Raw genomic sequence first — 12,874 nt, 5'->3', positions numbered from 1 at the left:
TTCCACGCTACAGTGGAACTTACAGTGACATTCATTATAACCTGTGTAGAGCAAATTATAATCATAAAACTAAAAGTGTTAGATATCAGAATTGAAACTAAATGAATAAAGAGATAGTTCTTAAAATTTCATGGTGATTGGAGTTATATTAAAAAAGATTTGAAGTTAAAACTTTAAATTTTGAGAAAAAAATCACGGACAAATGCAAAATTCAACAGAGTGTCAAATTTTCACAGCAAAATTTTTGGTTCATGATACTATTTTCTGTTCAAGTTGATGGTTTTAAAGCATAGTGCAATCAATATTTTATTTCAATTATGAACATAAAGTTGTTTTAGTGGTGTTTTCTAGGAAAACTTTGATTTATTTAGATGATAACCCAAGTGTTACGATTTTCCGTCAAATAACAGTGTTAGCAACAAGACACACAGAAAGCAAAATGTGAAATAAAAAAAACGCAAACTTGTTATCACTGAAAACATCTGATGTTATAACACGTTTTTCTTATAGTATGGGGTACAGAGCAATGGACCCTAAAAAAATAAACACAACTGAAAAAAATAAAAAATATTCCGTCAAAAAAGTAACGGTTGTTGGATGCAGTTTATGCAATTTTATCCAATGAATTTTAATCTGCAGTTGATTGTTCTAGACAATTCCACCGGAAGTTAAACGACCGGATTAATACCGTATCTGATTTGGTTATTACAATACAAGATGGCAAGCAATTTCCTCCGGTAAGTTTTCAGTCAGAAATTGAGGATTTTCACGTTCGTTGAGAATGATAACATTAGTTACCGTTATAAGTAAATAATCCATTAAATGTCCCGTGTTTAGATGTGGTTTTAATGTGCTATGGTTGTTTTAAAGAGTGCAAACTTTATATAAAATACCTGGGGAGTTTGGAAAGGGACACGCGATATACGCATGATTCCGGTATTGACATGGGTAACACATGTTATCATTGACATACATTGTCTGGTTTAAAATTAGAGTCAAACATCACTTATGTTTTTTGTACATCACATCATCAAAAAGAAAGCTTGTCATGATAAAGAAAAAGTTGCAAAAAGAATCTACTATGATACATGTACACTTTGAAAACAAAAAGAAATGTAGATCCATAGGGATGTGTGTTTATGTTAACCATGAATAACTAAGTGATGGTTGACTTCAACGTCCTGGACAGAAATGTCAAGTACACAGTTGTTACTAAGCAATGTATTTCTATTAATCACCAATCATAACATGTTTTAAACACATTATAATGGGTTTTGTTTACATACTTCTGTTTTATAAAGGTGAAAATTACATGCCTTATTAGATCTGAATTGTACATGTGAACATTTTCCCATAAAAAGATAACAATGTTATTATGGACTTTTTGTTTTTTCAGTTCTTGCCTGAAAAAAACTGTCATTTATCACAACAGTTTGGTGTCTGGCTGATACAATAAATTAAACATTGCTCAATGTGTTTTGTTCCTTTTTTTAGGCTTATTATTGATAATGTATACAAAATTATAAATAATTGTTACAAATAAGAAATTAATTTATTAGATCTTGGCTGGTGTAACATTGTCATTCATGACTTAATTCAACCTGTTAACATTGTCAAGCACACTGGTGTTACCATATCCTGTTCAAAAATACTTTTAATATACTCTTTACCTGAAAGTATCAAAAGTTCTGTTTTCTTATCTTAAATCACCCACATGTCAATGTACCATTTAAGTACATTTAATGCACAAACAAATTTCACAACACAAAAAACAACAGCTGTGATGTTTGACCACTCATCAAAGATATTTGTCTTACTTAAAATATGTCCAGTATAACATGATTTTGACATCAAATTAATTTAGATGTAGTTCTTAATTGAAGTCTTTGATAAAGATTTAAATTTAAAGAGGATGGTTTAAAATTCTTTATAACTATCATGATAATATAAGAAAGACTGTTATTTACCAGTTTACCTTAAGATGAACAACTAATGTTACATGTGACTTTTATGGAAAAAAATCATGGTCAATCATAAACTGTTTACAATTTACTTAAACTTACTTAACATTAGAATTTGAATGTTCTTGTCAGAATTATACTTTTAAAACAAAGAAGTCATGCTCTTTATCGTCTAAAGACAGTGCAATTATTCTATGCAACATCATTCTACAACTTTTTTGTAACAGTTGTGAAAATTGACTATTTTTTTATTTTAAATATTGTGAATAAAGTATGTCCAAATCACAGCAGTTTGACATATCTCGACAAACCAAGAAATGTAACAAAATCAGTTTAATAATGCTTTAAATATGTTAAAATCCTGAGTTCCAATCTATTTTTTTTTGCTTCAAAAAATATAATCTTGTTTATATTATTCAATTAATACTGTTTGACAATGAAGTAACATATGTGATGTTGACTTGCTTTAAAAAAAACAAATTGTGAAGAGACGAGTCCAAATAACAACTGTTTGGCAAAGTATTATACTATATTACTGTAATAGAACAGTCATCATTTTATTATAAAGAACATATTTTTTGTGTTCTTGAAACAGAATTATTGTCTCAAAATATATTTATAGTCCAAGGTAAACAAGTGTTAACAAATTAGGTTATATATGTGAATATTGACCTTTAATGTTAAACAAAATGGTGTCAAATGTCGCAACATTTTGACATAATGATAATTTATCATATCAGCATCGTTATGACTGCAATATTGAAAACATTCTACATGTTAACAGAAGTACATTTTTGTACCTATAGTCTGTTAAATTTGAAAGATATATAATGATAAACCACAAATATACTAGAATATTTTGCTTTGTGATTATGGACATCTTAACCCTAAAATGATGTAAAAAGTAACAGTGTTTCACATTCATACATTGAAAGAGAAATGTGACATTTTGATTATAGTAGAAAACGCTTGAATTACAGTTTATTTGGCTTATTTTGGTATTTACAGAATGGAAATGAGGCCTAGGAAAGAAAAACCAGCTGAAGAAGAAGGATGTATGCATGTACCAAAACTCAGCAATGCAGAGAAACAGAAAAGATACAGAGAAAACCTGAAATTAAGACCTGTAAAGGACTCCTAATAAGTTATCTGGCCAGAAGGGCTGTGTGAACTAACGCTTCATTTGGCATTTGTCACGCATTGAAATTTTTTTGTGCCCCACCTACAATAGTAGTGGCATTATGTTTTCTGGTCTCTGCATTCATTCGTCCATCTGTCCCATGTCCAGTGTCAGGTTAAAGTTTTTGGTCAAGGTTGTTTTTGATGAAGTTGAAGTCCAATCAACCTGAAACTTAGTACTCATGTTCCCTATGATATGATCTTTTTAATTTAAATGCCAAATTAAGAGTTTTGACCCCAATTTCACGACCCACTGAACATAGAAATGATAGTGGGGGTGGGCCATCCCTGTACTATAGACACATTCTTGTTAAACATCTTTTTTGCTGAAACTACTTGTAAAAATTTGACCAAATTTGGTGCCAATCATCTGTAGCATTCTGGTTTCAAAGATGTGTCTATATGACTGTGTAAATATTTACACTAAAATTGGCAACATCACAGTATAGTTAGTGCATGAAAACCTCATTAAATTGTTGGAAATGTCGATATAGTCTATGTTCTCTAAAAAAACAACATTATAATCGAAATTTTCATTGTGGCCATAAATTTTGAATATTTTAAACACAGGCATTTGTTTTTCGCATATTTTGTCCCTCACAATTGCTAAGACCCATGTTTAAATCACATAAAAGTATGTCGACCTTGATTTTGTCTTTTTCTTTTTAGATTATTTGGAGATAAAAAAGAAGAATGCAGAGCAAGCCAAAGAGAATAGACTGAAGGAAAAAAACTGAAACAGAAATAGAACAAATAAAAGAAGGAAATCGTATTAGAGCTAAAAGACATAGAGAAAAACAAAAAGCTCTTGGGATAGAAAAGAAGAGAATAAAACCAAAGACAAGACAAAAAATCTTAGAACAGCGAGAATACTGGCGAATAAAAAAGCAAGATTCTCGTAGCAGATCATCTTGCCAGAAAAAAAGACGTGTTAAGGAAAAGGACCGAATGAGAAAAATGTCGCAGAACAAAAAGACGAGAACAAAGCCAGCAAATGGTAATTCAGTTTTTAGTAGTCCTTCAGCTGAAGAAAAAGCAACACAAAGAGTAAAGCAGTATCTCCCAAAATGTGCAGAAAAAATGGCAAGAGTAGTCATTAATATAATAAGTAATGCATCACCCAAGAAACATGCAGCACTTGCAAGAGTAGGAATAACCACACCAAAAAAGAGAAAAGTAGAAACCTATTGCTTTAATAATATAAAAAGACAAATATTTCGACTAAAAAGCAGTAATAAGAAATCTGAGAAAACCTTACGTCGAGCATTAGTATCAGCATGCATACAGTCTAAAGTTAAAAGTGCTAAGAATGTAAGCAGACACCTGGGCATCAAATGGTCGTACCTAAATAAATGTTCAGAACTGAACATGCTGAATGAATACAAAGTCAGATCAGATAAAATCCCTGAGGAAATAACTGAAGACGTTAAAGATTTTTTTCTACACCCACAGATATCAACACCATTGCCAGACAAAAGGTTGGTTAACAAAGATGGAAAAGCAGCACACATAATGCACAGATCATTGTTAGACACATTTCAAATCTATAAGGAAAAGAATCCAAGCGTTAAGTTAGGAAAAAGCAAGTTTGCATCACTGCGCCCAAAAAATGTTAAAACATTTTGTGATCAACAATTGCAGCAGTGTTTATGTGAATACTGTTTAAATGTAGAACTGAAGTTGAAGACGGTCAATAAATTAATTGGCCGTTCTTGTGAAAATGCAGAGGAACTAAAAATCAAGGACAAATACTGTGCTGTTAATATAGTTATGTGTCCAAAAGGGGATAACCAGTACCACAAGAAGGATTGTATTGACGGGCTTTGCAACATATGTGGAGAACAGAAGATGAGAACTCATCTAAAGGACGTGACCAACAAATATGGGGTAGACTATTATGTATGGGCCGTCACTGACAACAAAGAAAAAAAGAAAGGCCTCATTCTCAAAAGTTCGAACAGCAACACTTTAATTGATGAATTGTGTTCTGAGATTTTATTCCTGAAAAAACATTTATTTATTGCCCATTGGGAATTAGGTCAATTCCAGAATATTTCACAGCACCCACCTGTAAACTGTGTGATTGCAGTGCTAGACTTTGGACGTAACTATGTTTGTGAGTTTCAAGATGAACCACAGTTTCTCTACTGGATTCATACTCAAATAACAGTACACCCTGTGGTGTGTTATTACAAGTGTAATGAGAAAGGATGCAATAGTACAGTTAAGGAAGATGTTGTGTTTTTAAGTGAAGATATTCGCCATGATGCACACGCAGTTAATTGGTTTGAAAATAAAACTATTGAACATTTAAAAGAGAAAAATATTCAGTGTGACACATTGTTTGAATTTACAGATGGGTGTTCATCACAGTATAAGAGCAAAATTCCCTTCAGTTATATTTGTAACTCAAATGTGAAAATTCATAGATCTTACTTTGGAAGTCGTCATGGCAAAGGACCTGGTGACCAGGTAGTGGCAGTTGTGAAATCAAAGCTTAGTAGAGCAGTGAAATCAAACCAAGCAGTCATAAGTAATGCAGAAAGTGCTGTTCATTTTCTTACAAAGAATAGCAAAGATGAGAAGGAAGCTCATCAACACCATAGGACACACTATATTTTAGTAGGAAAGACAGAAATAGACCATGATAAAAGCTTTAATTGTAAAACAGTGCCAGGAACACAAAAAATACACAGTATCAAAGGTCTTACAGATGATCCAAATATGATCAAGACCAGAAATTTGACTTGCTTTTGTGAAGAATGTTTGCTTGAAAATTATAATTGTTGTACCAACAAAGCATATGTGGATGAATGGAAAGTGACAAGATTAATGCAAGCTGGAAATGAACAAGACCAATGTAAACCTAAGAAAGGACTGAAAAGAAACAAAAGACAAACAGTGAACAAAAAAGTCAAAACAAAACAGAATACCACAACAGATGGCGTTGATGCAGCTGGTATGGTGACACCAGATGGTGTTGAGACAGTGGATGAGGTTGAGACAGTGGATGGTGTTGAGACAGTGGATGGTGTTGAGACAGTGGATGAGGTTGAGACAGTGGATGAGGTTGAGACAGTGGATGAGGTTGAGACAGTGGATTGTGTTGAGACACCGGATGGTGTTGAAACATTAGATAAGGTTTGGATACAGGATGGTGTTAGCAAAACATTAGTTGTTGATTATATAGTTTTCCCAGATCTGTATGAACAGTTAAATTCATGCACTCATTATGAACAGGTTGAAGATCTTGTTAGAGATGTAGGTAAACTTCCTCCAGTGACAAACCAGCAAGACATATATATTGTGTCTCACAAGCGTGAAATAGACAAAGGTTCATTGCCACTTGTAACAGGAGAATATATGGATAAGGGATTTTATCCAACAACTATTTATGGGGATGGAAATTGTTTGGCACGTTGTGCAAGTTTAATTGCATATGGAACAGAAGAACACTTCAAGGAAATAAGAATTAGAATAGTGTTTGAGCTAGTACAGCAGAAGCAAAAATACCTTGATGACCATTATTTGGAGAGAGGTGGAACCAGAAAAAGGGATATAGCAAAGCAATATGCAATGTTTTCGCCATTTTATATGGTTCAACACTTATCAAAGCACAACATTGAGTCCATATTTGAGCAAGAGGTTCTAAGTGTCGCCCATCATGCGGCTTATATGGGTATTTAGCAAATGGCAGCAATTTCCAATGCGTTACTCAGAGAGGTTGTCTCAGTGTATCCAGTGTATGCTGGACTAACCATCAGAAAGGACCTTCATAGACACTTTTTTCCATTCAAGCAGACATACAATACAGACCTACTTCCAGCACATATTATGTGGACAAACACAGGAGGAATTGACGATAAACCTTCAGAATGGGTGCCAAATCACTTTGTTGTACTTTTGCAAATGGAAAAACCAAAAGAACCATTTGACGATGATTTAGTTGTTTTGGAAGAACAAAGCACACCAGATTTATCAATGGATTTATTTGGTTCTGATCTGATAAGCAGTGTATTTGGAAATATTCTAGAAATGACATATGACATTGATAGTATGGATATAGACGTTGGTGCAGTAAATGATATTGGTACAGAAAATATGACAGTTAATGGTATAGAAAAAGCAGATGGATTGAAGACAACAAAGATATCCGATGGCATGGAGACAACAGAGACATCAGATAGCTTAGAGACAACAGAGAAAGCAGATGGTATGGAGACAACAGAGAAAGCAGATGTTTTGGAGACAACAGCGAAAGCAGAAGGCATGGAGACAACAGAGAAAGCAGAAGACATGGAGACAACATATAAAGCAGATGGCATGGAAACAACAGAGAACGCAGATGTCTTGGAGACAACAGAGACAGCAGATGGCATGGAGATAACAGAGAAAGCAGAAAGCTTAGAGACAACAGAGAAAGTATATGGTATGGAGACAACAGAGAAAGCAGATGTCTTGGAGACAACAGAAAAAGTAGATGGTATGGAGACACCAGCGAAAGCAGAAGGCATGGAGACAACAGAGATATATGATAGCTTTAAGACAACAGAGAATTCAGATGGCTTGATGACAACAGAGAAAGCAGTTGGTATGATGTCTTCAGAGAAAGTAGATGGGTTAGAGATAATTGAGAAAACAGATGGCTTGGAGACAACAGAGGAAGCAGATGGCCTGGAGACAACTGAGAAATCAGATGGCTTGTTGACAACAGAGAGAGTAGATGGTATGGAGACAATAAAGAGAGTATATGGCATGGTGACTCCAGAGAAAGCAGATGGCATGATGACTCCAGAGAAAGTACGTGGCTTTGGGACAACAGCGGAAGTAGATGGGCTGGAGACAACAGAGAAATCAGATGGCTTGTTGACAACAGAGAGAGTAGATGGTATGGAGGCAATAGAGAGAGTAAATGGCAAGGCGACTCCAGAGAAAGCAGATGGCATGATGACTCAAGAGAAAGTACATGGCTTTGGGACAACAGAGAAAGCAGGTGGCTTGGTAACAACAAGGAAGTCAGATGGTATGGAGACAACAGAGAAAGCAGATGGCATGGTGACTCCAGAGATAGCAGATGGCATGGTGACTCCAGAGAAAGTAGATGGCTTGGAGACAACAGAGAAATCAGATGGCTTGGAGACAACAGAGAAATCAGATGGTATGGAGACAACAGAGGAAGCAAATGGTGTGGAGACAACAGAGAAAGTAGATGGCATGGTGACCCCAGGGAAAGCAGATGGCATGGTGACTCCAGAGAAAGTAGATGGCTTGGAGACAACAGACAAAGCAGATTGCAAAAGGTAAGGGAATATTATTCTTTATTAATTTTGATATTGTTGAAATGAAGTTTTATTTGAAAAAAAATTTGTAAACTTCTCTCCTTTTTGATTTGTTTTAATATTTGTGTGATATATTATTTAACTGAAATGGTATGTCAAGTTTTTTTTTATGATAATTATGTTATGAATTTAGGCTAATGCATCATGATGTGGGAAATTTCGTGTTGGTGAAACTTCAATGTGGACAAAAAAAAACACAGAATTTTGTTGCTGAGGTAAAAAGGTTCTTTGTTATTGTTATTTGTTTATTGTGTTTCGTTGATGTTCTTTCTCTTTTATTTTTCTTGCAGATTAATTATTGACATCAATCACATTTGGTGTCCTTTGTTATTGCATGTTTCAGATTTAAGTTTTAATACTCATGTTTGGTACAGTGATAATAGGTGAGCCTATTGTTTAGTCTTATTGGACTTTATTTGTCATTACTGATGTTTTATCTAAATCTTGCTGACTAATTAACTGAAAGCTAGCTGAGGAACTAAACTGATTACACATGTTCTCAATAATTTGATTTTGTTTTGGTTTGGACTAAAATGTCAGTCTTTAAACAAGTTAAGTTTTTTTATAAAAGTCTTACACATCAACTTTTTTTATTTTGTTTAAATTACATCTTTCGTCTTTTTTCCAGATCGTTGATATTGTTGAGGGAGAATATATACTGCGATACATGCAGAAGTGTAAATATGGTTACAAGTGGCCAGCGAGGGAAGATTCATCACAGGAACCTGAGGAACATATTGTTCAAAGACTCGCTAAACCAAATACGACTGAAAAAAACAACAAGACATTCTTTCACTTTAAATTTGATAATTAAATGTTTTCATTCATTTGACTTACTATGTTTACTGGTAACACAGTGTCACAATTGCTTGAATAGTCCATAATTGTTTATTATTATTAATGGGTGTAGTAGTAAAAAATGTGGTAACACCAAAATATATCCTTTCAACATTATTCTATCATTCAAGTTAGTTCTTTTTGTTGGCGTTTCTTATTGTTGTCCTTGGTTTTTGATGGCCCTTTTGTGTTTGCAGCTCCAATACACAAGTGAATGTGTACCATTCAATATGTGTTATGTTTGGTACTATTGCCTCAAGTGCAAAAGCTCAAACTTTTGAGCCTAGGTTGGAAAATAAAATTAGTATTTGCCACACGTGAACTATCATGGTAAAAAACTTGATAATGTCGATCTAGTATAAAGGTGGTATTTTGTTTATTTGCTTTCATCCATCCTTCATTGCCACTATACCCATTGTTTTTTGCTGAGGTCTCATAAAGCTAATATGGTAAACATGTTGATTGATTCGGCAAGCTTATTTTTCTATATTCACATACACTTAACATTTCATGGGCAAAAATCAATACCTAGTCATCTTTTTTTTCTCTGTTTGTGCTAAAAACCGCATGATGGGTATTGTACTTTGTTTGTATACCACATTTGGCAATAGAAAATATCTCAACACTAAGTATAGTTCAAATATAACAATGAAAATACTAAAAAAAGGTAACAGACGTTGTGTTTTGACATCACGTCTGTTATATTGCCAAACGTAACATAGGTTACTATTTTGTATGAAATAGTTGGGTTTCTGCAGACTTTTCTTTAGCTTATATTAAACATTTTACAGAAACATTTCTTAACTTTTCAGATTCACTTATTTCATCAGTTAATCAACAGTAATTCTCATTATAAGTATAACAATGTAGATGAAGTATGACCACACTACCAGCACAATGTCAACAGATAAAAGTAGACGTCTATGGTTGAAAAATATTAACAAAAATGCACAATAAATGTTACATTTATGTTGGAAATTGCTAGTCATCATCATTTGATAGAGATTTATTCTTCTGATTTGAATAGAAACTGAATATTGATCGGTCAAGTAACGTGCGTTACCTTTCAACCACTATAATGAAAATGCTGTTTTAATGCCCCAAAACGGTATAAGTTATGTTCCTAACAACGTAGTTTAATTATTTATATATTAATCTTACAGGCTGCACAAAAAAAATAAAGATATGCTACGCTTTAAAATTTGGACATCTTTCACAATAGATATACACTGTACTGTGGAATGTCTCATATACATTGTTTATTGTATAAAACAATAAAAAAAACTTCATCAGCAACATTTTATATTGGCAAATTTTCAATGAAGTTATTTACATAAAGTTATTGGCAAATAAAAATAGAAAATGACATCATAGTCATGTCTGGCAAATGTCCAACATACATTATCTAAAAACATTTTAGATAAGATAAGGAAAAAAAGCTTCATCAGCAACATTTTATATTGGCAAATTTCCAATGAACTTATTTACATAAAGTTAATTATTGGCAAATAAAAATAGAAAATGACATTATAGTCATGTCTGGCAAATTTCCAACATATATTATCAACTACTATTTTATACAAAGAAAGATAACTCCAATTGAAAATTAATTGCTATTGCACAATATTGTGCAATTAGATATTTCTTGCTATTGTGCAATACTGTGCAATTGAAAATTTCTTGATATTGCACAATACTTGATATGGAATCCTGATTTGGACCAACTTGAAAACTGGGCCCATAATCAAAAATCAAAGTACATATTTAGATAAAGCATATCAAATAAGCCCAAGAATTTAATTTTTGTTAAAATCAAACTTAGTTTAATTTTGGACCCTTTGGACCTTAATGTAGACCAATTTGAAAACTGGACCAAAAATTAAGAATCTACATGTACATACATAGTGCATATCAAAGAACCCCAATTATTCAATTTTTGATGAAATCACACAAAGTTCAATTTTGGACCCTTTGGGCCCCTTATTCCTAAACTGTTAGGACCTAAACTCCCAAAAACAAACCCAACCTTCCTTTTATGGTCATAAACCTTGTGTTTAAATTTCATAGATTTCTATTTACTTATACTAAAGTTATGGTGCAAAAACCAAGAATAATGCTATTTTGGCCCCTTTTTTGGCCCTTATTTCCTAAACTGTTGGAACCAAAACTCCCAAAATCAATCCCAACCTTCCTTTTGTGGTCATAAACCTTGTGTCAAAATTTCATAGATTTCTATTCACTTAAACTAAAGTTATAGTGCGAAAACCAAGAAAATGCTTATTTGGGCCCTTTTTGGCCCCTAATTCATAAACTGTTGTGACCTCAACTCCAAAAATCAATCCCAACCTTCCTTTTGTGGTCATAAACCTTGTGTTAAAATTTCATTTATTTCTATTTACTTATACTAAAGTTATTGTGCGAAAACCAAGAATAATGCTTATTTTGGCCCTTTTTTGGCCCTTATTTCCTAAACTGTTGGAACCAAAACTCCCAAAATCAATCCCAACCTTCCTTTTGTGGTCATAAACCTTGTGTCAAAATTTCATAGATTTCTATTCACTTAAACTAAAGTTATAGTGCGAAAACCAAGAAAATGCTTATTTGGGCCCTTTTTGGCCCCTAATTCCTAAAATGTTGGGACCAAAACTCCCAAAATCAATCCCAACCTTCCTTTTGTGGTCATAAACCTTGTGTTAAAATTTCATTGATTTCTATTCACTTTTACTAAAGTTAGAGTGCGAAAACTAAAAGTATTCGGACGACGACGACGACGACGTGATAGCAATATACGACCAAAAAATTAAAATTTTTGCGGTCGTATAAAAAATGCCACAAGCCCTATGTTCATTGATGTTTTGACCTTAAATAAAATAGTAGTGCATATCAACTTTCCGTTCTAGGATATATTTTTATACAATCTTCATAGTAAAAGTGTCACAATTTTAACCTTAAAGGGAGTTCCTATGGGATATTGCATTACAGAAGTGCAACCTGTAACTGGTTTGTGGTAGTTGCCAGTACAAGAGACAGACAGAATAACTAGTGGACAGATTGACAAACTATTACATGTAAATACATACCATCAATAAGAACTTAATTTCTTGTTTTACTGGTACAATAGTATCATGAAGTAACACCAGAGATTCTGGCATTTCACTGCATACATTCTCTTGAAATGATCTTTTATACTCTGATACTGGAAATAAAATTTGAAAGTTCTATTTTTTGCAATACTCAAGGCGTTGCATTATTTGTATTAATATAAACCTCACAATAATTTCTGAATTTACAGACAAAAATGCTTTGAAAAAAAACAACTTTATCAAAGTTAATTGTAAGACTTTGTGCATCACAGAAGAAAATGCAAAATGGTTTTAATGTAGATTATGTCATCTATAAGGATCAATATATTCAAAGCATATCTTCCATGTCTAGGGTATATTTATCTACAAGTCAAAAAATCCAATCAGTTTTAAATGCCTTATGTCTATAATTTTACCAAGTTAGAACTGTGTATGTCAAAACATCAACTTAAATAAAGTAACATGATGCATAATA

General features: G+C 33.1%; 3 protein-coding genes across 5 annotated transcripts in view; 2 read left to right on the top strand and 1 right to left on the bottom strand.

Moving 5' to 3' along the window:
- Window positions 1-12,874, bottom strand: part of LOC143062863 (polycystin-1-like protein 1) — a 242,837-nt gene that overhangs the window by 138,667 nt on the left and 91,296 nt on the right. For both annotated transcript variants that reach the window (XM_076234680.1, XM_076234681.1), the window contains one exon: window positions 12,397-12,512. In XM_076234680.1, the coding sequence (XP_076090795.1) occupies window positions 12,397-12,512 (116 nt within the window). The remainder of the gene's footprint in view (window positions 1-12,396; window positions 12,513-12,874) is intronic.
- LOC143062865 (uncharacterized) lies at window positions 3,929-6,827 on the top strand. Its single transcript, XM_076234683.1, has one exon. It carries the CDS (start codon window positions 4,089-4,091, stop codon window positions 6,825-6,827), a length of 2,739 nt encoding a protein of 912 aa, XP_076090798.1. The 5' UTR covers window positions 3,929-4,088.
- Window positions 6,823-10,564, top strand: LOC143062866 (uncharacterized). 2 transcript variants are annotated; one of them, XM_076234684.1, is made up of 2 exons: window positions 6,823-8,440; window positions 9,108-10,564. In XM_076234684.1, exons 1-2 carry the CDS (start codon window positions 6,831-6,833, stop codon window positions 9,361-9,363), a joined length of 1,866 nt encoding a protein of 621 aa, XP_076090799.1. In that variant the 5' UTR covers window positions 6,823-6,830; the 3' UTR covers window positions 9,364-10,564. The 2 variants fall into 2 exon arrangements, with proteins under 2 accessions (XP_076090799.1, XP_076090800.1); XM_076234685.1 differs by lacking the exon at window positions 9,108-10,564 and adding an exon at window positions 8,613-8,796.

The sequence above is a fragment of the Mytilus galloprovincialis genome, chromosome 2, assembly GCF_965363235.1.
Source record: "Mytilus galloprovincialis chromosome 2, xbMytGall1.hap1.1, whole genome shotgun sequence".
Classification (NCBI taxonomy): domain Eukaryota; kingdom Metazoa; phylum Mollusca; class Bivalvia; order Mytilida; family Mytilidae; genus Mytilus; species Mytilus galloprovincialis.
This window is presented reverse-complemented; position numbering and strand designations above follow the sequence as displayed.

Excerpts from the sequence above, each read along its gene's own strand:
- LOC143062865 (XM_076234683.1), top strand. The coding sequence starts at position 4,089 with ATGAGAAAAATGTCGCAGAACAAAAAGACGAGAACAAAGCCAGCAAAT.
- LOC143062866 (XM_076234684.1), top strand. The coding sequence starts at position 6,831 with ATGGCAGCAATTTCCAATGCGTTACTCAGAGAGGTTGTCTCAGTGTAT. Across the intron at positions 8,441-9,107 it reads GACAAAGCAGATTGCAAAAG|ATCGTTGATATTGTTGAGGG; the intron begins GTAAGGGAATAT and ends TCTTTTTTCCAG.